Raw genomic sequence first — 24,016 nt, 5'->3', positions numbered from 1 at the left:
ACAAATCCGTCAATTTATCACGATGTTCGAGAGCGAAATGCGCTGTGTGCGCTGCCCTTTCAGATGGAACGCGGACCCGTTTTTTCACGGTCGAACGGTCGAACCTCGTAGCCGATATTTTATCCCGTAACGATAAGAGTTCCAAGTTGAACTGATGTAACGCGATTTTCTTCTTGCCAGCGCGCGAAAACGTCGACGAGATTCTTGAACTGTGATCCTTTCGCTTGTGCTAAAAATTATGCAAGAAAGCACTTGCGAAGGTAAATTTTTTCATTTTTTAGCATTTACATAATTCTGAAGTCATTTACTATAGCGGAGAATATATTTTTAGAAATTGTTTCTAGTGTACCAGAAGCTCGTCCAATTATGGAAATAATTTCTGCCTTTTTTAATTTTACGTAACATGTACATACATATATAGTTTTTCTAAATTATATTTAATATGAAGAGGAGCATTTTTAGAATCGTTAGACAAGCCTTAATGTGTCGCAATAATATCCATACTAAAAGAAAATCAGGAAATTTTACGAATTTTACTTTATGACAGTCTAAATTTAAAAAATCTGAGAGCATTTTTTAATATTGTCTTAGTCTCATAAAGCGTAATTTAAATTTTAACTCTTTAGAAGTAAAGATTAAAGATTATACTTTTAAAATTTTTTCTCTAGTTATAAATTTAGTTTTTTTTCTTAAGAAGTAGAGATTCTCTTAAATAGAAATTTTTTTTAAATAAATAAAAATTCTAAATCTAGATTAAGTTTTTTTTTTTTTTAAATAAAGACATTCAATTTACATTTTTTAACGAAGATTTTTAAGATCTTGAATTTATACTTCTTTTATTAAGGAACAAAGATTTTATCACTTAAATTATTTTGTTTCTTAAGACATTTAAAGGCTCTAAAGGCGCTGAAAGAGTATGATAATGTTTGAATTTGTGTATCTGTGATCTGTTTAATTTTCTTAATTCCGCCGCGTGTTGTATCTGAGAATGAAGACTGCGATGACAGTCGTACATGGCAGGTATATCAGATTCTGCATAGCATAGCATAGCGAAACAGCAGCAGCAGCTTCTCCGAGTTGGGTGCTCTCGTAGTAGTAAATCAACTCAGTCAGAGAGAGAACGGGATATAATTCGGGATATCACGCTAGTTCTATGCTTTAACGTAATATTCTCCTTCTCGTGACATTAACATACGATTTTGCGGAAACTTGACAAATACAATTATTCTAACTCGATACAAGAATCTTCCATTTATATTTAATCACAAGATATATGTATATTTAATCATACAGATGATTTAAAATGAATAAAAATTTAATATTTAATATCTATTAAATTTAATATTACTATACTTTTATAATATTCATAATAATTTAATATTCCTAATAAAATATATTTATCGAGTGGAGGAAAGGTTAAATTTGATCGGAGAGATATTAAATAAATATTATATATCATATTTTCTTTCTCAGAATTTCGAAATGTTTCTCTGAAAGCTTAGCGTGATTCCTTATCGATAAATAATTCGCCCGGTAATAAATCCTTGCTGATAATATTGTTTTCGCGCAGTTTGCGGTCCCTATTTTCATCACATTCCGATAACGCGACCCTCGCCTTATATTCGCGTTCACCAGCGGGTTATACAAGAGTTATTCTCGTCGCTTCTTCTCTCGCGTGACAGATCGTGGGGGAAAGGGAAATCGAAGGGACGAGAGGCGCGCAAGATGGGGTGGCAGGAAATAGATGGGTTAAACCCATTCATTTGTGACGTAGATTAATATCTCTTTCAGCTTTGACCGAAATTTCGCGGCGACGCGAGGCGTAGTAGTAGTTGCGATACCACAATGCCGCACCAGGACAATGTAACGGAGAACGGGCGAATAGTAACCTTGGCGCGGCTCGCATTCTCCCGATCGACGAGATGAAATGATTCCCCGGGACGCGGCATCTCTCTCATTGCGAAAGAGAACATTTTCTTTATATCGGGCGGCATTAAGAGCAAAACGTTATTGCAACTCGTTTTCGCACTCGAAAGGTATTATTACGCAATTAGATTTCGAGCGAAATTAATCCCCGCGGCTGCTGCTGCGAGAGAGAAAGAGAATGTCTGTTTCTTCTTGCTCCACGGATTAATTAAGGAGAGAATGTTGTTGTTGAAAAATCCCCGCAGCAGAAATTTCCGATCCTCTGTCGCAGACTTTGTCGCTGTATCGCTGCAAGAACAGCTTATCGCTTTATATACGAATAGCCGTGTGAAAACATATAATCTCTTCAGTTGTACAAGTAGAAACGTGAACTGCTTGCAAACGGCTAATGTGTGTATAAGTAGGGAAAATTACAGACGATAGAATTCTATTTAAGACGACGATTGTGTTAAGGAGTATATATTATCGGATATATAGGTAACATAATGGATGAAAGAATAATTATAGTTATAATTAATGATCATTAAGAAAAAAATAATTAATGTAATAAATATAATATATTATATAGTAAAAATCAGGATTCTAATTCGAGAATTTTGAGCTATATATTTTATATGTTTCACAGTGCGCCATATCTCAGATTTTAAATAAAGATAATTCGTTCTTCTCTTCTCTTGGCGTATTCTCTTTCGAGCGATTATAATTCTCTTGTTCTTCTTTGCCGCCAAAACAAACGGATATCGTATATTTGATTGTGCCCCAGTTTCATCCTCAAACAATTCAGCCTTCCTTTTACAGTCGTCCTTCGTACGCCGTGAAACGGTTAATCGCGATTTCCGATCGCGTTTTGTTTCTCCAAAAATACACACACACATACATCTATCTATCTATCTGCCCACCCTATCACCGCGTTAAAGTTCGCCAAGTTTGATAGGTTTCTCGCCCTCGCGCGTTGCACGAAACCGGCATCATTCGGCACAAAGCATTTTAATAAAACGCGATCAGCGTTTGCTCGGGCCTTTATAACTGGGTCGACTTTTCGCGACGTTCGATAACTGTAATGGCAACAGTAGCAGCAGCAGAGCAGCAGCGGTGGCAGCGGCAAACAGCAACGAATGAAGTTTCCGTACGACGTTTATTACAACCGCCGGATACGAAAAGCGAGAACGGAGGCAGAGTTTAATGGAACGCAATAGCTCGGCGCGAATCCAGTTTCCGCACAAATTTCGTTCCTGATGCACTCTTCTTCGTTAACCGGTCCTTAACTCGCGGATATCTAACTTTATTTTACACGCGTGACTGTCTCTCTCTAGATGGAGGTTGCGGCTCCAATAGTTTCATGGAAAATTAACATAGATATTCAATTATATTTTTTAAAAAAGAATTCTTTTATATTATATTATTAAAAATTGTTATATTTTACGATATCAGCGTTTTATATTATAAAATGCATAATTATATATATATAATTATTGAAATATTACACAAATCGAAAAGAACGACCCTTATTAAAAATCTGAGAACGATTGCATAACGTAAAAAATTTCTTTGATAGAGAATTCTTAATCAAACTATTTAACTATTTTTTGATCGAACGATATTTGTATAAAATGCAGATATGTGTTATGCACGTAGTGAAACACAAACGCAAGCTCTCAACCTTTATGATACAAAGACGTGCGAGAACTTTAATGTCCTCGTTAGCCGCCGCGAGTTTCCCATCACGTCCGAGCTCCGTAATTTAACTTTGTGTTTAATTCACGCAAAACGATACAAAGAGTGTGTTGCTATTCGTTTGAAAAGTTCGGGGTCAAGAGGATTCGCGCGATAGGTACAATCCGATAACAATGGCGTTGTGCTTCGGCTTGTTTCTGACCGTTCCAGACTCATCCGTTTTCCGGTCTCGTTCCCGGGGATTTCGTGTATGAAACCCCGCTCTAGCAAGCGTTTCGTGTTTCGCAATCTGAGGTAGAAAGCACTGTAGCGTCGGCTAATTGGAAGCAGCTTCCACTCGATACCGATATCCGTGGATGCAATTGACGTACGCTTTGATGCATTGTCGTGTAACGTATGGGGGAATAAGCGAACCGGTGATGATATAAAAACCACGCGCCATGCGATTGATATTGCGCATTGTATGTTTCTCTCTTTCATTCAATTTTTTTTTTATTTTATTTAAATTTTTATTAGCTGTTTCCATACACGTGATTCGATCGATTGGAAACACCGTGTGTTGCGATTAATTTTTTTTTTTTCTCTCGATTGGCGTGTTCTTCGCATTACGCGCGCACTCGATATTTTAATATTACGATATTTCCGCCGAATCCATCCTCGTTGTTTTCATGTGTCAATTACACGTTCCGTATTTACATTCGTCGACGATATATGCGCGCGCGCGCGCGTGCATATATTGACCTATTTTTTTAAATAACCCGGCTATCGATTTTTAATGTCAGTTTTTAATGTCTGCATACCCGTCCGGTTAAAATTCTTTTTTTTATTTTATACCCCGCGAACTTTTGAGAGAGATCATGCATTATCGAGCTTTTACATAAAAGCGATTAGCCGCTAGATTTAATTATCTCGGATCGACAAAATACTCGAAGAAATTCGATAATATTAATAATAATGTTGTAAAAATAATAATATTAACAATCGTCAATTTTTTTCGAGTAGAATACAGAATATTCGTCTCGAAAACAAATATATATATAATAATTTGAATAATAATATCGACAATAATATCATGTACGTGTGTTTTATCTCGATTTAAGCCTCCGAGAATTTCACGATATCTATCAATGATAATTTCCAAGCCGCGTAGCGTGATGCACGATACCTGCGGTAGCAATCCGTAAACGCGGCGCCCTGCTGGCATGATAATAATTAAATCTCGTGTAACTAGCGATGCGAAATAGCGTTTCACATAGCGACCTTGGATCATGATCGTAACGAGGTAAATTTATCCGAATTGTAATTTGCAGCGCGCCGATGTGTCGCGGATGATTGGACGAAATTCCTCTTCGCTTCTACGAGCAGCCCGAGTAATTCGAGCCGCGAATTCGCGATAAACCAACGCGCGCGTAATGCAACGAGCAAAACGGTTAACGTTAATTCGCGCTACGGTGACTTTACCGGCGCGATCCATATTAAAACAATATTTCGCTATCAAACGGAATGGAGAGAGGAGCGCGAGCTGCGGCTCAGGTAGCGTCCTGGATATCGTTAATCTTCGTTAATCCACCGCTGACCGTAGCAGTCGGATTACACGTTGCACTGCGGTTCTCCCCCGCCATTCTCGCGGACTTATCGACAAAATAATTATTCGAGTCTATATATATATATATATATATATATATATTTCGCGGATAAAATATTTTCACATACCGAGAGACATTCTCTATTTATTTGCCGATTTTTCGGCTTTATTAGACTCGAATAATTATTTTGTCGATAATGTCTCTCGGTATGTGAAAATTTCGGCCAAATGAGGCCTTTTTATCTCGGATCAGCAGCGACTTTATAGATTCGCAAGCGGGAGAAATAGCAACAGGAATTAATTTAGGCTTAATTAATCAAATGATACACACAGAGAGTTGTTACCACAAAGTTTTATCCATGTTATATAGTATTAAATACGAATGTTTAATGTGTACAAGAAAATAAAATAATTGTGAATTCGCATATAAACAGAAATATATTCAACTTCAAACTTGATTTATAAATATAATTAACAAATTTAATTATATTATATTATTACACATTTTTCCATTGTGAATTGTATTTTTCATATTAAATAAAAATCTTATATTTAGATAAATCTCACTAATGTAAATGTGTATAATTATATTTATTTAATGCAAACAACAAAAAAATACAATTCACATATCATGGAAAATAATTATCTCAAACGATTTTCAAAAACCGCGTGAAACAAGCGTGAAATTTATAAAAGGCGATTGTAGATAAACAGTCGAGTGAGCAGCGAAATTTAAATAACTCGGAGAGCCGATTAAAAGTCGCCGCGTCGAAAATGAACTTACAAATAGCGGGCGAGCTTTCTCCAAGGAAGACTTTTCCGGATGGACGAAAAAGAATCAAGTTTTACACCCTCGAAAGCGGAGCCACCAACTCGCTCTCGCGCGGTCACGCGATTTAACTGCAATTTTCTGCATCTGTCGCGCGAGCGCACCCGGCAAACTTCGGTCCCGGGTTTGCGGTTATTAGAGAGGAAAAGCGAAGGGCCGGAAGAGACGGGGGAAAAGGGAAGAATCGTGGAAACAGGGTCGGTACGCTTTCATTTCGATTCGCTCGTGCAGATAGGCGAGTTGTTCGTCGTAGAAAATGAAAGTTGCACGCCAAGGCGGTCGGTTGCGATGCGAAAGCATCGATAGCGGCTATCGAACACACCCCGAGAAGCTTTCGTGCTTTCGCGGTATTCTTCCTTCTTCTTGCCTTACCGTTCCGTTCATGGTGTATCTTATTCTAATTGAAACGTTACGCTATCGAATTCCGCTATCGAAGATACCCGTTCTCTCTCTCTCTGAAACCCGCCGTCATCTGATTCACGAGAGACGCGCTGCATAATTAGTTCCCGTTCTCGTTTCTCTAGCCGAGTTTTATCTCTGGATAAAAGATTAGTTACTCCTTTCCCCTCACTCTCTTTCTCGTTTTCTTTTCTTTCTTCCTCGACGGGATTTCAAAAAGTATATAGTAAACAACGAGGCATAGATGAAACGGATATTAGAACGTATTATTGTTGCATCGCGAATGTGAAACACACATACATATGTGTGTATATATATAAAATGTAACGAGAGGACGGACGTAAGTTTACGACTTGAGAGGGTAATAAAAAGGTAAACTGTCACACTCGTTTCCCCTCGCGCGCGTTTTCCTCTAATGACCTCTTATTCTGTTTAACTCCAACCTTTTATTGGCTACATCTTCGCTCCCTAAGATTTCATGTAGGTAAAACTTGCTCCCTTTTCGGTACTGCCTTCGGTACTAACTTCTTAGCGATCTTCTTGCAAGAACGTTTTCCTTCTTTTCTCGTTAGAAATCGCACTGGATAATATAGTATGATAAAACTTTCTCGCGTAGTTGAAAAGTTGATGAATAACGATAAAGTATATTTCAAAATTTAATTGAATTTAAAATGCGTTAACACATATTCTATCAAAATATAATAGATTGTGTTATAGTATAATAATAATATTAGATTCTCTCTCTGTCTCTGTATTAGAACGTAAAATAATATAAATTTTATGTATTTTTATACATATATATTTATATATTATATATTATTAGAGAATATAGTAATCTATAAAAACGACTGAAATATAAATTAGAATAAATAATTGAGTATATTTTTGTAATCAAATATAATAGTATTACTACAATTTTTATAATTCGAATTATTCGAATAACTCATTATCAGCTATTTCAGACGTTACGTTTTATAAAAGAATTTGTTAATTTTTATTTCATAAATATATTTGGTTATGAATATAAGTATACAAGTAGATAGCAGATAGAATATATGTAGGTACAAGTTTGGTTTTATCTCGATTAAAAATTCTCGTATTTTCTTAGATGGTAAGAAGGTATTAAAAAATAACTTAAAGAACTGTGTAAAGAGAAAGATGGCGAATGTCATGAATGATTTATAAACTTCTTCAGTTGTTCGTCTGAAATTTGTTCAGCATGTGGCTTTCATGTTATGCTATACTTCAGTTATTATCCTCTTCGATTCACAACTTTTGCAACTCGATCAATACGCGTATTGTTTCGCGTTGCGAATACAATGGAAAATAATATTAATTATCGAACGAATTATTAACACAATTATTACAGAGTGTCTTGATTGTTCGGCAATTTCTTTTTTATACGCGTTTGGTTTATTAATTAGGAACTTTGCTCGCTAATGAGTTTCGCCTAGTAAGAGCTTGCGTAATTCATGCGTAAATAAAATCATTCATGCGTGGCGACGTTTCATTTCGAGCCATCGCGTTCGTGACGCGTGGGGACTTTTCCGTCTTCGCAAAACTGTTTCTCGCCGAAAATTTCGATTTTTTTCGAAGTTTTCAATCCGATCTTATCGACACGTTGTGTATCGCGATGTAGCATCAATGTCAATCACGTCAATTTTTTTTCTTTCTTTTTTTTCATTCAATGCTCCGCTGCGGCGTCGAACTGTATCCGAGGGCTCGGCTGGTGGCAGCGTTAAAGTCGTCGGCGAAATACGATCAAACGCGATTTGCAGCGCGCGACTGGTACAGTCAGTGACTCAAATCGATCGATGGCGCGCCGCGTCGCACCGGGGATCCCGACATATCCTCCGGACCTTTAACTGCACATACAATTCTCGAGCTTGTTATTGTTCTAGCGCGAATTGTAAGCCGATCATTTTTGCGCTCTTTAACGCTTTCCGCTTCCAGCATCCCCAATCGTGGACGTAGTTATTCATTTGTTTGTTGTTCACAAACGGGTAGCGCTTGAAAGTCATCTGGCACTATTGTTTCAGTTTGTTTCAACATATCCCAAATATGAATAGTATCATTTATTACAGTATTTTCCAAAATACTGTATTACATTTCATTCATTTTAATTTTTAATACTGTATTGAATTTCAAGAAATTTATATATATATATATAATTTTAATCTATACAACATATATAATTCGTATAAATTTGAATATAATTTTTTAATTTTAATTTGAATATAATTTTTTTATTGTATAATTATAACAACATATAATTTTTACGTAATAATATCATTAATACGATGTATATATTTTTTCTCTCTATGATAAAAAGAATTATTATCTATTTACAATATTTGATTTTGCAATAAAATATAATTGATTAATTCACGTATAATTTTGTGCATTATACATATATTGAAAATATATATAAAATTAATTTTTATATATTATAAGAAAATAAATTGTTAAATACATAGCAGCATTTTTCTAACACTTATTGTTAAACGTGTCATTTTAACGATATCAGCATGACACTAGCAGCCGTATAAAATATATTTTTGAGCATTTGTTAAGCGAGGAAAGATAAAGCCTTAGTCACTCTCTGGAATCCTTATAAGAATTCATCGAATACAATCTAGAGTCGTGATTCATTACGGTAATAAAATCATACGAAAGAAAATCACATCGCGAGCATCTGGAAAGTTCGCAACAGTTTTTATTCGTTTTCTCTGTTTTATCTTTATCTCAAAACTGTTTTATGAGTAGTGTTTTTTGCTAACACAAGCTAAAGAAAATATAAAATTTTTTGCGCGTTGGACAAACCACATTGCACAAGTTACTGGAAACTGTGCATTTATGTCTGCCGTATCTAGTGATTTATTACGTAACATTAAACTACGAGACTGGGAATATATTACAGTTTCCATATATGTATAGATTCAAGTATAGTTGCAGACAATAGTCGAGTAGTTGACGCGCGGGCAAACTTTATCGACAAACGTGGCGAGTAAATAATTATATATTGATGTACAATATTGGGTCGTAGGGCCACGTACCTATATAACCTAAGGTATGAGTTATTCATAAATTTGCCGTGAATAGCCGGTGATTAAATATTGATTGGTAATCAATGTACGTCGCGCATAATAACTTAGCCTTCTATTGGCGCGATCAATGTGTCATTGACGCTCGTTCTACGATCGCGTTATAGTTCTTACCATTTCTCTCTCTATTTCGCTTTTCCCTTTTTCTCTCCCTCTCTCCCTTTGTGGCAGCTAAATGATGACAAGAAATTGCGTGAGAGTGATCGACAAAAAAATTAGCGCGTGTCAAATGACGGTTTTTCCGGCGGGATCTTTTTATGACGCGCCATAAATCGCAGGCGAGGACAAAATCATTTGTTATATATCGGCCACGTTCGGCTGTCGGAAGACCCGCTAAAAAGCTTGACCGCAGCGATCACCTGCTGATGACAGTCACTCGAAACTTGCTCGAGTGAGTTTTCGAAGAATTCGTACGCTCGTGTTTTACAACCTGTCGCAGCATTCGACTGACATTTCAACGCGTTGACATTGTGATGTTTGACGTTATCACCGCGGATGCAGGCGAATGTACGTTTATCGTTTATTTCCATAGTAGTTTGTATATATACATATATTTAGGTGTGCATATCTCGTATAAATGCGTGTGAAATTGCGCCAAATAACTATGCGCAATAAAATTCGCGAATTAAACCGTTCTCGAACGGAGAAAGAGAGATAATGTGTATTCGGAATATTTATCATTTTCTTGGAATTATATATATAATCTTACGATTAGTATATCGCGAATTAGAAATACAATTGAACTTTATCAATATAATCACATTTGCTATATATTACAGTCTATGTAAATAATCTATACTCTATCATAGAAAAATTATTCCGTTATAAATAAATTAAATAATTGATTTTCTCGATTTTCTAGATTTACGTTGCACTATGAGCAGGTTAGAATTGCAGGTTAATGATATTTTTTGTTATATTCTTTGGAGAAAGATAAAAAATTTTTATATTAATATAATTGAAGCATTTTTCTAAAAATAATGATAATTTAGGCAATGTGGGGGAGTAATAAAGGTATAGAATGAATGAAATTTCTATAGAGATTACGTACTTTATTCCGTACTCCCCTATATAGAAATTGAGAATGAATAGTCACGTATACTGGAGTTAAACATTGCATTGTAATCGGCAATTTGCTTCGGGCATCGAAGCTTTCTCTCGCCAATGCACTCTCACGCAATCCCTTTAGCGATGGAGAACTTGATATTTTATCTATTAGCGGTGCTAAAGATATTGATAGATGCTGAGGATAAAAAGAGAATAAATAGAATAGAAGCTGGCATGGAAAATCCAAAGGAATGGAAAATATATTTTAACACAGAATCAATAAATAAATACATATGTGCACAGTTGTGAATTATTATTTAATCGTCATAATGCGACTATTATCGTCGTGCAAGATTAATCTCGGTCCGATCTGATAGCGCGACTTTGATTGTACAATGTGACATTATATGTCAAGTATTAATGGAATATATGGGATATTAAATAGTTGTTAAACGTGTTTTGCATTACAATGAATTAAATCAAACTCAATATTATACTCGCGACAGTCATACTTTAAAGGTCGTAATGAGATTTGCGATTATTTCGATTTACGTCACGAGTCTTCAATTTAACGTTAATTTTTAGTTTATTCCCGCATTTCCAACGTTTGTTCTTTCATATTATCGTATTTGAAGGAAATAATAACGATCGAGATGTAAAATAAAATAATAATGAGCGTGGGCTAAAGTCAACGCGATTATTAATAATCGCGTATAATTACGAATCGAAAATGGCTGTCGTAAGAATGATTTTGACGACGAAATACTCTGCACGCGCGCATTAATTAAATATGTTTAATTTGTGTAAAAATACTTGGTTTTACCTACCTACCAATCTTTTCTCGAGCGTGATTACACGCGATACAAGTGCATTCGTTAGTCTCTCGCTTAACCGCATTTAAAGTTTAAAAGCCGCCTGATTGAATCTAATAGTCATCGCCGGTGAAATTTACGTAATTGAACAACCGTTGTTGATTAATCGAAATTCGTGTCTCTCTCTCTCTCTCTCTCTCTCTCTCTCTCTCTCTCTCTCTCTCTCTCTCTCTCTATATATATATATATATATATATATATATATATATATATATATATCTTGCAGAATCTTTTTCGCTTGTTACGCGCGTAAAATTCGGTCGGCACACACAAATTAATTTACCATTGACATAAGTGCACGCGATATACATATATGCACATGCAGTTACTTACTATACATATTTGTTTCTCTGTTTGTATAATATTTTACACACGGCATGATGATAATAATACGACATAATGCAACATTCTCGTGAACAATTCATTGCCGTGATATTACGTAATATTGCGCCCGATCAATATGTGTCCATTACGAGACATTATTAACACAACGCGCCGTAATGGTATTCATGTAAAGCGGTAATAATAGTCGGTAGGGATAGGTAGGGCTCTGGTACAACAATAAATATATTATTACATATAGAGTGGTTGGAGAGAGAGAGTGAGCCAGCTTGTGCAACGGGGCTCGCCCCGAATTACACGAGACGCCGTTCCCATTTCAGAGGCTTTTAGTGTGCCTCGGTTTTTCAATTTTCCTCGTTTATCCTCGTCACACACGAGAACGCATTTGCAACCATGTATGCTTGTTTGTTCTACGAAGTTGCGTCGTCGCTCGTCAAACGCGACGCTCATTACATTGATTGCTTATCTATAATATTTGTGCATATCTCTTGCTGATTATCCGCCGGTAGCGCTTTCAAAATTTCGCTGGATATAACGAGGTAGATAGCCGTATAAACGATAGTTAACGATAGTAGTTGGGTTTTTAGTAGACATTTATAGATCATATATAGAGAATTAAGACAGCTTGTATACCCTCGGACAATCACGGACAAACACGCGCGAATCGTGTTTGCTCTCTTATCGAGTAAACAAACGGCCGCGCGCGATTATCAGAGATATAGCTCGTTACGATATGGATTTTCGCTCGTTTAATCAATCGACACTCAATCTCGTTCCAAATGGCAATTTCAAATATTAAAATAAAATGTTGACATTAATAATATATAAAGTATAATTTTATGAAAATTAATTGTGTTCTCTCTGACGACACTAAAACTATTTTTTTGTTCCATTAATCTCAATATTTCGAAGCGATGTTTCGAAGAACGATTTTTAGGAGCTATATTTATTCTTAGATTTATTATTTTAATTTAATTTATTTACTTGAATTTATTTTTTACATATTTATATGTAAGCTAGAATTTACATGTATGTTATAATGCAAAAAATAATAAGATTGCTCTAATATATGTATTTTATTTGTCATTACAGGTAGCACTGATAAGCTGCGCGCGAGATTCTCGAGTGCCGAATAGATCGTTGCTTCGTGTGATCGTAGTTTTCGCATCGTTTTTTCTCATTGCAAGTGCAATGCGCGAAATACGCGTGTGTCTCACGCGTCGCGTCGGGAGTGCGGTGTAAAGTGTCGGGCGATCGTAATTATTCGTGTTTTCGCGAGTGTCGTGAGTGCTACCAAGAGAGGAGGAGGAGGCCCGGGGAGGCATCGGGCAACAGCGGGAAAACTGTGAGGTATGCATATAAAATATAAATACAATTTATAATATATTTAATTTATTAATTTGCTACTGATAAAATTACTTGCTTTATCTCCGCGAAATTTATTTTGCATTATATATATACACACACATGTATATACATAATTTGAATATTTTGTTTTCAGGATCAATGTGCTGTGTACTACAACTCTGCTATTGCACGTATTGGTGAGTGAGAAATTGTTTATTTCATAACATTTTTATAGCGGTAATCTTGCACGATATGCACGGTAAATCTTTATCAATATAAGATGCGTCGCTTTTTTTTCTTTGAATATGATTTCATTATAAGATGTAAGAAATTCTCGTAGACGGAACTCGATTTTCTTACGAGAAAGTCAATCAAGCGATAATAAAACTAGAGTGACTTATGTCTTCAAGTCGACAGTCGTCCAGCGGCAATTCCGACTTTATTTAAACGGATTGCACGCCTCGGGAAAAGAAAAACTCGTTATTTCCTGCTACTCTCGACAGTATGGACGGATATTACTGTCGTGCCGAGAGATTCTTTGAAATTCCGAATAAATAAGATAAGCAAATCGTGCAATAGTACAGCAGACAACTTTGACTGACTTTGGAATAAAGAAAGGCTAGAGAGAAAAAGGAGGAGGAGCGAGAGAGAGAACAGAAGAAAATTAAGGATATACTTTTATCGAGCCGCGTTTTGCATTTCCACTTCAGTTACAATCCGACAGTATTTTCCTTCGGTTTCCGTCTCGCGGAATAGAATAGACTTTTAATTATAAGATTGTGCCGCGGTGATCGTTTCTCCTCTTTATTTCCGCCTCTTTGCTACCTTCTTGCTATGAGAGATAAAATGCAATATGACGTGCTTATTCATAAAAGTCTTTATAGTTGAATAATATTATTCTTAATCTCCGATTTAAGATAATTATTAGTAGATTGTTGAGAATTTATCATATATTTATTTCGTAAATTTTTTAAGAATCACTGTTTATTATTTTACATGTTTTATTTACGGAAAATGTTTTGTACTAACAAAGTTAAATATTATTAAAAGATACAGAAGGAGGGAGAATTATATATTATTAGAAAATATTTAATTTTCTTATAAATCTTGAGTAAACATAAGTTGACGAGAATTATCATATACATAGATTCATAATTGAATATTCATCAACGAACGGACTGTAAATATTGTCCCTTCGCTCTTATCTACTTTGGCAAACTACGTTGAGTGAAATGTTTGCTTAATATTATCCGTTAATTAATTTACATTTGTATCGCTGTCTAATTGGCGCGTACATATATATGTGCACGTTGCTTTTTGCGGAATGCTCTTTGTCGAAGCACGAATATATAATGCTCGATGTTGATACGATACGAGAGGGTGCTTTCAACGATGTCTTTCACTCTTTGAAGCGCTCTCTTTGAAGCTTGAAGTCGTGCATCCGACACATTTGTCCGCAGACGTGCACCGGTAGACGAATGCTATTTTCTCTTGAATGTATTCAAAAACACAACTGCGGAAATTTCAACTTCGTTTTCAGCCTTTTCGGTGAATTTGTTTTAATAATCTTTGTCACATTATTTTCCCCAACACGCAAACTTACCGAATGCATTTTCTTGCATCTTTTCAAACTACCGTGTAACCAGTAACTTCTCACATAAACTTCTCGAAGCGTGCGTTGCAAGATCTTGATTGAGCCATAGAAAAGTTTTTTCTACCGACTTTTCGCGGTGAAGTATTTAAAAGATTCACAACTATCTCTCATTAAGACCCGTATTAAAAGCGACCGGCATTATTGAACCGGCGTTAACGAGACTCTTTGAAGTTGAAAAAAGTAAATCGCGATATCGGGGCTGAACTCGAGGAAAGAAAACGATAGATCATCTCGTTCGGTAAACTTATATAAAATTAAGATTTGCTTATGTGTGTATACACAATTTATGAAAAGAATTTTACTAGGTTCCGAAATATATATAAATAATAATATAAGTTGCAAAATATGTATTTACAATGAGATTCATATATATGTATATATTATAAATTTAATGAAATCTTATTATGACGATACATATGAATTTAATAAAATTTCGCATTTTCTATTTTTAATTATAAATCAAACTCGTTTGAAATATTTAATTAGAAAAATCATTCTCCGTATCATTTATTTAGTTATTAATAAATTTTTATCATATTAGTGTTTTTTATTAAATGAATTTATATCGTTTTATTTAATATATTATTAACGTTAATCATATATATATTTTTGTTTTTAATTTAAATTGAGTCTTTTAGATTATGTGTGATATTCAAACGTATATTTCAAAGTCCCCCTATGTATTTACGCATATAGGGTTGATCGTCCTAAAATTATTTTATGTGATAGGAAACTTTGGTTTAGCGACCGAGGAGAGTTATTGCTACCACTCGAAAGCTAAAAGTTCACCAATAGAGAGAACGTAACGTCAAAGGCATAAATATCAATGCGCGTATACGATTTGTATTTGATTTTTCCCGTTGACATGGGATTTCTTATATTATAGAGGAGCACTCTGTCATCTCTTTATACAAATTTTATGGCTTTGTCTCAGTTATACGGTTTCTTTAATTTTTTCGCGTAATGATATGTCATCCGTATATATATCTTTATGTGTATGTATATATATGAATATATATGTGATACGAATATAGCGAAACCTAAAAGTAGTATCGCGTTGTAAAAATACTCTGCATCTTATATTAGTTTTATATCGTTGTCCGGCTTGATTTATGTCAATATTATTCTTATAAAAATAATTTATTTGATACATTTGACTTCACATTCTTTTTATTTCTTCTTTATAGTTTTATGACTACATAAGAAACTTTGGCTACATTTTATATATTCGAGCGATTTAATTTCGCGTGAATACGACAATGGCGAATTTTCGTCATTGTTTCGACTGATTGTTCTGTCAAACGCATTCTTTTCACAAAAGATCTGTCCTATGTGACATTTATAGACGCATTATTGTAACATTCCTCTCATTTTACGTTCTCGACGTGAAAATATGTCTTATATGCGACCACTGTAGGATTGATTAATAATGATTTTTACTTTGCCATACACGCGGCGTGTAATGTAATGTGTAACGTAATATCCATCTAGCTCGTATGAATTTAATCTGGCTGATGTGCTTTTGATCTCATCCCCTTTAAGTGTCTGATTTTGAGGGCATCGGAATATTGCTTTCCTGTATAATTTTGTCATTACACATGCGACTTTAGAAGTATCGAGTTACATATCGAGATTTCACACTCATCAAATTATACGTATATATATTATAAAAATATTTAGCTATATTTTATTCTCAACTGTATATAATATATATACATATATATATATATATATATTTATATGTACATATATTATATTTTCTAAATTCAATTCTACAATTTCGCGCGTTGTAGTTGTAAAAATTGCTTTCTCTTATGCTCCGCTGGCGAGATTTTAATTTATGCGAATTTAGATATTCACTTTGAAAGAGAACGGTAAATCTCTCAACATCTTTTACATTCGATAATCTCATTGTGAAATAAAACGCGATATACAAAAATTTGCATGTTTCGTCGCTTTGTTATCGAGATTTGTGCGATACGTATATTGTATATTGTGATGAATTCCTAAGCAATGGATTAATCTTTAACGCTTATGCGCAAGTATATATATATTTTGTTTTATTCAATGATCTCCTCCTCTTTGGTATCCTGTTTCTTTTTCATCCCTGCCGCAAATTGAATATTGATCGAATATCGATAGAATATCTCGACTTTTGCGCGTATGTCAACACATATGTATGTATATTTTCGGGTCTTCGACAATTCGCTATAAGCTGCTTATCGAAATTTAAGTTGCCCCCCTCTACAACTAAAGCTAGATAAAATCTCAGTGTCAATAAATTTCAGAACATACGCGTGATGTAATGTATACAAATATTTTTTAACGCAAGTTGGATTGACTATAAAAATTGACTATAAGAAACGACGAAGAAAAGTCAGTCGGCTATGTAAGTGACGTTTTCCGTATTTTGTCTTTCTTCGACCAAGAGCAACATAAAATGGGACAAAGAGCTCTCTGTATATATTTTCATGTGTACTGTGGCATCTCGTTCCGATTGGTGATGGTCTATGCGCAGTGAGAACGTAGAAATTCGATTTCTGTCATAACACGGAGTTTTCCGCTCGGCTCTTGTTTCGTTCTTTACCTTTTATTTTGTCGAGCTTTTCTCGTTCGATCATCGATTGATACATTCCTCTTTTTCTCTCTATCTTCTTCCCTCTCTCTCTCTCTCTAAAAATCTTTAAAAACGGTGATATTCTTCCTGAATCATTTAAGCCACGGGGTATTTTTCTGTGGTCCGAAAATAGACGAATACGAAATGGACGTTAAAGCCAAAGTTGGCGTTAACGTCATTTTTCTACCAACAATCCGGCTTCTGTCTCGCGACAAAAAGCCGCGCATTATACAGTGAGAGCTTTCTCTTTCGTCCAGTAGGACTCGGACTTTTATTTCACCAATCTCGTATTGTCGATGTAGGATCCCGACGTACACGTTCGCGAGTTTTATTTCCCGAGAGTGACTTTCGATATGGCAAAGCCCTCTGGTGAATATGGTCGAGGCCGATCATCAGCGGTTTATCCGCCCAAGTTTTATATTCTCTGTCGAGAGAACGGCACGCGGAATCGACAAATCGAATTACATGATGAAACATATCGAAGTTTATAAAACCAGAATATGTTATACAGCGTAACACACTCTTGATAATCATCAAATTTTTAATCGCAGAAATTTGCGTATGTGTGCGTTGCAGAGAATTTCTATATGAAAGAAAAGTGAGACTAGAAAATATAAAATTGAGAAATTAAAAATGAAAATGTAGAAATTTTTATCTGAAAGGGAATCTGTCAGTACAACGGATTTAGTTTACAATATAGATGGAAGCAATCTTCGTCGACGATGTCGCGTTTACCTACCTCGCACATCTCTTTCAGTTTCGTATCTGCGACAGTATATATGTGCATTTGTATATCGCGCGCTCTCGCATAGATTATTCGATTTCCGTGTCGTAATGGGACGTCTGTCGTTGTCGTCTTTTCGTATCGTCGAGACTTTGTCGGTACCGTTGATACTCTCACAGAGGAGAGAGACTCTTGGAATTCGTTCGACGGGTAGCTTTCTTGCGCGGTTACACGAAACGTTTCTCACCTCCCTCCGAGGAAGCTCTATTTTACGGATTTGCGGCGGAGGAGCATTTCCATCGATCTTCCGTGAGAAAGGGTGCCGTTGATAAATGAGATTCGGCACCCGCCAGCCAGCTAGTAGGCTTGAATCGCTCTTAATACTAGGGTGGACACAAAATAAGAACGACGTCTCTCTCTCTCCGTGCTTCGTCTTGTCTAAAGCCTAAATGGAAAATCGCGTATCGATCATTGAGTCTTTATAACTTTTACGCGTTTCCGTCTTTTAAGTACGTCGCTTGTTCTATTCGACTGAACGAATCTCGGTCATTAAACGAGAAACGTGTCACAAGTTTCGAGCTATTGATTAGTGTCAATATTGCGGTTAAATTAATGATACGAATTAAGAGCATTATTACTGCAAAATTTTTTTCAAAAGAATTATTTGTCTTCGAGACTTTATGAAAAAAAGAAATCACATTTATTAATTAAATGCAATAAAAACGAGATATATCGAATGAAAAATATTAATATAAATAGAATTTTAAAGTTGCAATATTTTTTTGAAACATTGATAAAATTAATAATAATTGCAATTGGAAGAAATGTAAAGAAAATGATTGTGATTGAAAATGCACTTGCGATATTTTATTTTTACGATAATTTGATTTTTTACAATATACCTTAATTGCAGTTTGATAAAATGAACAGAACCTGGTTTTCGCAAGATTGAAACATCGACAAAAGATTCTTTCCGACACGATATTTCGTTCTCTCTCTTTTTTTGCCAAGGCGCGGTTCGCCACTAAAGGTAACATCTAGCGCGATGGGTACTCTTTTGAAATTGCGTTCTTCTTCCTGACTCTTTGCGGTCGCGCCTGCTTGACTCGACAGTTATATCACTCGTCTAGTACCTAGCTCTATTCGCATTCTTCGGAGTTCTGAAAGTCTTGCCATAAAATTCCCGCGTATTTGCTATTCCGTTGCACTTACTGACACTCAAGACGAACGATCATATTGCAAAGTTCGTTCGATTTCCCTCACGTTTCAATGATTAGTCGTTTGAAAATTGGAATACAGATTGATAGCAATTTTAATATTATCTTCTCTAGAAATTAAAATTTAAAACTTATAAGCGCTAATTATATTAAATTAAATTACTATTTATTTGCAATTTTGAAGAATTATTCATTAATTTAATGAGTTATTAATATTCAATTTGAGGGAAATTTGGGCAAAATTAGGAATTACTCATCTATGTTTCGCGTGTATAACATCTTGTTGCGATCTTCTCTAGATACATGTATATATCTGCGAAACTTTGAAATAGCTTCTCGTTTGTTTAATCAGATACTATTCTAGCCAACTTTCTCAATATGGAGAATCCCTTCCCTCCCTTGCAGTGATACGAAGTCTCAAGGTAGCGAAACGCGACGTGCAGAAATATATTATATCAACGAAATGTTCATGTATTTCCCTGACATATGGAAAATCGTGCAGATTGCTTTCGAGGTCCTGCTATATTTATACAATCTCATAACTCTCCCGTGATGTCGGTCGTCATATAATGGAATATGATCTCAAATGTCAATTAAACCCGATGGAAGTAGTCTCGAGGGAACGCGAGGGATTCCGTACTTTTGTTTGAACTGAGCAACGATACCGTAACATTATCTTTGTAGTCGATGCGCTTGCTGTGGCCAGGATCGTCGAAATAGGAACATAGTCGATAGAGTAACGTTACAAGTATAAGTACAAAAGAAATAACGCGTTCTAGGAAAAGCTCGATAGTTAACTTCATTGGGAAAATAAATCGGGAGAAAGTTTTTTTTTTTAACTTTAGTCTTTTTGCAAGATTTCTTTAACTTAGGAGTTTCCTCGTACAGAGAGATTCTTTCGATCCTTTAGTTTATAACTCAAGTAAAATTTTTAAGTTTTTTTTTTATTATTTAAAACATTTCCTTTGTCATCATATTTTAACTTTCGATTGTAAGATATTCTTAGCAATTACATAATCACTCTTAATTGAGTTCGCTAAATGGGAGTTTGCTTGAGATTATTTATTAATAGTTTCATAATACGATATATTTCTTTGAAATTTTCGATGCACGTTACATCATACGTATATCTGCAATAACACGTTCCATAGATTATCAAGGAAATACGTTGACTTCGCATTCCCCGAAGAATACCCGACTCGCAAGAGACAGATCTAGAATACACGGTATAATCCTCGAATGTGGCAAGATGCATTTTCTGGAAGCAACGTCGTATAAAGATTGCAGTTCACATACAGTGTATATGGATTGCCCACGGTGATAGCGGTTCATCTCTTTCGCGTCGGTTTCGTAAAACCAATTCGCCCGCATCCGCGTCGCAGCCACTTCCTTTTTCTGTCCTCTCTGCTTATTTCCCACGTTTTTACCGCGGTTGTATATTGGGTGTCTCGAAAGGAAATGTGAGAATATACAAGAGATTTGTCAAATAAAGTAAAATTTTAATTTCTCAAAGAAATCGTCGTTGCCTTCAGTATCACTTTTTCATTGACATTTTTAAATATCATTTTCTAATATTGCTTTAAAAAAAGAAAATTCAAATTCATCTAATTTATTTATATATATTTAAAAAAAAAATATTTTCTTAAATTAATTTTATTTAATTTTATTTAAAATTGATAAAAAGAAAAATTACAAATTTATTATTTTAGAAAAAAAAGAATAAGCAAATTTTCAATGTATATTGAAACTGAAAACTTTTGGACTATTTTTTCGAATAAAATATAATTTTTGAACTATCTAACTCTAATAAATAGACTAAAACAAATAACTAACAGGTAAAAAATATTTTATTAATTGATGCAAGAATTAATTTTTCAAATGATAAATATTGTATCAACGCAGATGCGATTTCCAATGAATATCGAGCGCGTCGATATTGCTGCTCTACATAGCGGAATTTAATTTACAATTTACGAAGCTCGCAAATGATAATATAATTTATGTGCATTCGATGCAATATCAATATCATTTTCATTTATTTCTTGAATACTAAGAAAGATTTCTTTGGAATACTAACAATAGGAGTTCGTTTATCGATCAAGAACAAACTTAATATGACGATTCTTCAGTCTCAGAATCTAACGGTACGATATTTTTATTTTCTTTCAAGACACCCTGTGTACTGATATCGAGTAGCTCGCTCATGTGGGTGCGGCTTATCGAGCAAGGCGTTTCCTTGCGTCTCTAATATAGATTCTTCGAAATCCTGTGCGGCGCAGCAGCGGCGCACTCTCGAGAATGACCGACTTTAGAATCTATCCAGATGCATGCGGGCTGTATCTCAATCAGAGACCCGACAAAACTTCCATATAAACACGTATAAATGACTAATCGTCGGAGAGACTATCCTCCCTTCTCGCGGTGAATTCAAATTCATCTTCTCATCGGTCGATGAGAGCTCACTTTTTCTTGCGAGATTCTTAAGAAAGCCTCTTAAGAATCTATTCGCGCGTTTCACAATTGCCGTTTCTATTTTTTTTATTATCAATGATAACCTGCCTAAGAAGGGTCAAATTAAGGAACTTAGACTTCTTTCGTTGAGTTGAATTAGACGAGCTAAATTTTTGATCGAGCGAAATATGCGTACACAATTTACGTCGATTATATATAAAAAATTTAGTTACAGATTTGATAATCAATGCAATTTTTATGATATAGTTTTTTATGAAAGTAGACGACCGATGTATAAGAGCTTTATCGCGATACTAGGACAAGCTAGTCTAAATCTTTGATGCTGAGGATCCGTATATTTGCAATGCACTCGTATGTGCAAAGATCACGAAAGACTATTCCTCGAGATGAGGCTTTCAAGAAACACGAGGGGAATTTAAAGTAAACAACCAGTTTGTTTTTTAATTTTCCATTTACAATTTATGCAGACTGAACATAAAGAATATTTCCATAAGAATTTTAATGAAATAGATTGAGATATTCAAATTATAATTTCAATTTACAAATAATAATTAAAATATTTGAGATAAGTGAACATTATTTTTAAATAATGATTAAGAGATTGAGCTTCAAATTTATTTAAATTAAATTTTTTTCGAGCTAAACTTCTATTCAGATAAAGTTCAGCTGAGAGAGAAGTATTTGTATTATTTCAGGAGCTTTTATATTTTTGATATTATTTGCATATCGCGAATTGTTATAATATCTCATTCTTTATTCAAATGCAATGAAGCTTGTATGTATTCGATTATATATATTGTCAATTACATCTTTTATAATTAATTTAAGCAATTTGTAAAAATAAATAATTCAGAAAATACTTACATATATTAAACTGAGGCATTATTACAAATTTAAATTTTTCAAACATATCGATATCTATTGTATAATATAATATTCACAAATTATCTCTCGAAATTAAGATAAAAAATAATACTCACCAGTATGATGTGCAACACAGCGAAGCTGTAGAACACAACATTGATCTGTAAAATACAAATATGTCCAAGTTATATAAAGTAATGTCCAAAGTAATTAATACTTGGAAAAATAATTACGCACAATTAAATTTTTAGTTGTTTCTTTAAATGAATATCTGATAAAAGTTATTAAAATATAGGATTTTCGAAAAAATTTATTTTAGATATAAGTTCTTATATAACATATGATAAATAGAAATTTAATTTTATTATAAGTAATTTAAAGACTATTATCAATCTTAAACAATGTATATTAAAATATATATATAATTATAAATATTTTATTAAATATTTTTAAAATATATATTTCAAAATTAGATCTAAAATATTTTATACATATCGTATTACACAGTGATATAAAATGAATCACTACCGCGAATAAATAAACAATTATAATTTTATAAATGTCAAATTAATAAAATTATATATTACTCATCCCTATAATTATTCCGCCTTCGCTCGATGCCTCTCTGGGCTTTTTTCCCCTTTCTTATTCATTCTTTGCTACTTCTTTATAGCACTCACTATTCGCGATACTCACTTGCGAAAATACGGTTAATTCAATCATGCGCGCACTGATGATTAGAATACGATAATTATTCAATACTTTACATAGCACTTTCGACATATTAATCGCACACACACGGCGTACTCTTTATATTGCGACGAAAGAAATTACACGAAACTGCGATTCTCTTGGCACTAGAAAATTGAGCAGCCAAATTCACAAAATTATTATCTATATTGTCAACGAATAATATAACGCATTTTACGCCATTTTTATCTCATTACAGTACAAGTGAATAGATATAAATAAGTTAAAATTAAAGATAGATATTCGGATAATGTAGTACCTTAAGAATTTACCGCAGATATTTTAGAGTTTGTAATACATCAATATACAATATACGTATATATGTATATAATACGTATGTTTTGTAATAACAATGAATTCTTATGGTATGCGGCCTTCGAGTAGCGCGCTACTACACGATGCAGAGGTCGCGATCTTATCATTCGTGCCGCGAGCCTCGTGTGAGCAGGCAGCATAGCAAGAGGCTCCGTATAACGTCGTATTATCTCGTGAAATACTTTTGCAAAAAGTACCGAGATATGCGAAACGCGATCATTGCTTGCGAGTCTAACAATTATCAAGCCGCATGACTAATTAATTCTCATGATTATCGC

General features: G+C 34.4%; 2 protein-coding genes across 5 annotated transcripts in view; one reads left to right on the top strand and one right to left on the bottom strand.

Moving 5' to 3' along the window:
• The window catches only part of LOC145935620 (uncharacterized), a 39,525-nt gene extending 26,198 nt beyond the window's left edge, over positions 1 to 13,327 (top strand). Inside the window, exons 4-5 of the mRNA XM_083037107.1 lie at positions 12,871 to 13,128; positions 13,280 to 13,327. The gene's annotated coding sequence lies outside the window, so the exon portion shown is untranslated. The remainder of the gene's footprint in view (positions 1 to 12,870; positions 13,129 to 13,279) is intronic.
• 5-ht7 (5-hydroxytryptamine receptor 7) overlaps positions 1 to 24,016 on the bottom strand; it is a 114,392-nt gene that overhangs the window by 20,133 nt on the left and 70,243 nt on the right. For 2 of the 4 annotated variants that reach the window (XM_083037074.1, XM_083037081.1), the window contains exon 6: positions 22,790 to 22,834. The exons of the other annotated variants lie outside the window; for them this stretch is intronic. In XM_083037074.1, the coding sequence (XP_082893200.1) occupies positions 22,790 to 22,834 (45 nt within the window). The remainder of the gene's footprint in view (positions 1 to 22,789; positions 22,835 to 24,016) is intronic. 4 annotated transcript variants of the gene reach the window in all.

The sequence above is a fragment of the Prenolepis imparis genome, unplaced genomic scaffold (genome assembly GCF_030444845.1).
Source record: "Prenolepis imparis isolate NDT839.2.m4 unplaced genomic scaffold, iyPreImpa1.0 SCAF_1, whole genome shotgun sequence".
Lineage (NCBI taxonomy): Eukaryota > Metazoa > Arthropoda > Insecta > Hymenoptera > Formicidae > Prenolepis > Prenolepis imparis.
The sequence above is the reverse complement of the archived record's forward strand: the minus strand, read 5'-3'. Positions and strand labels throughout refer to the sequence as shown.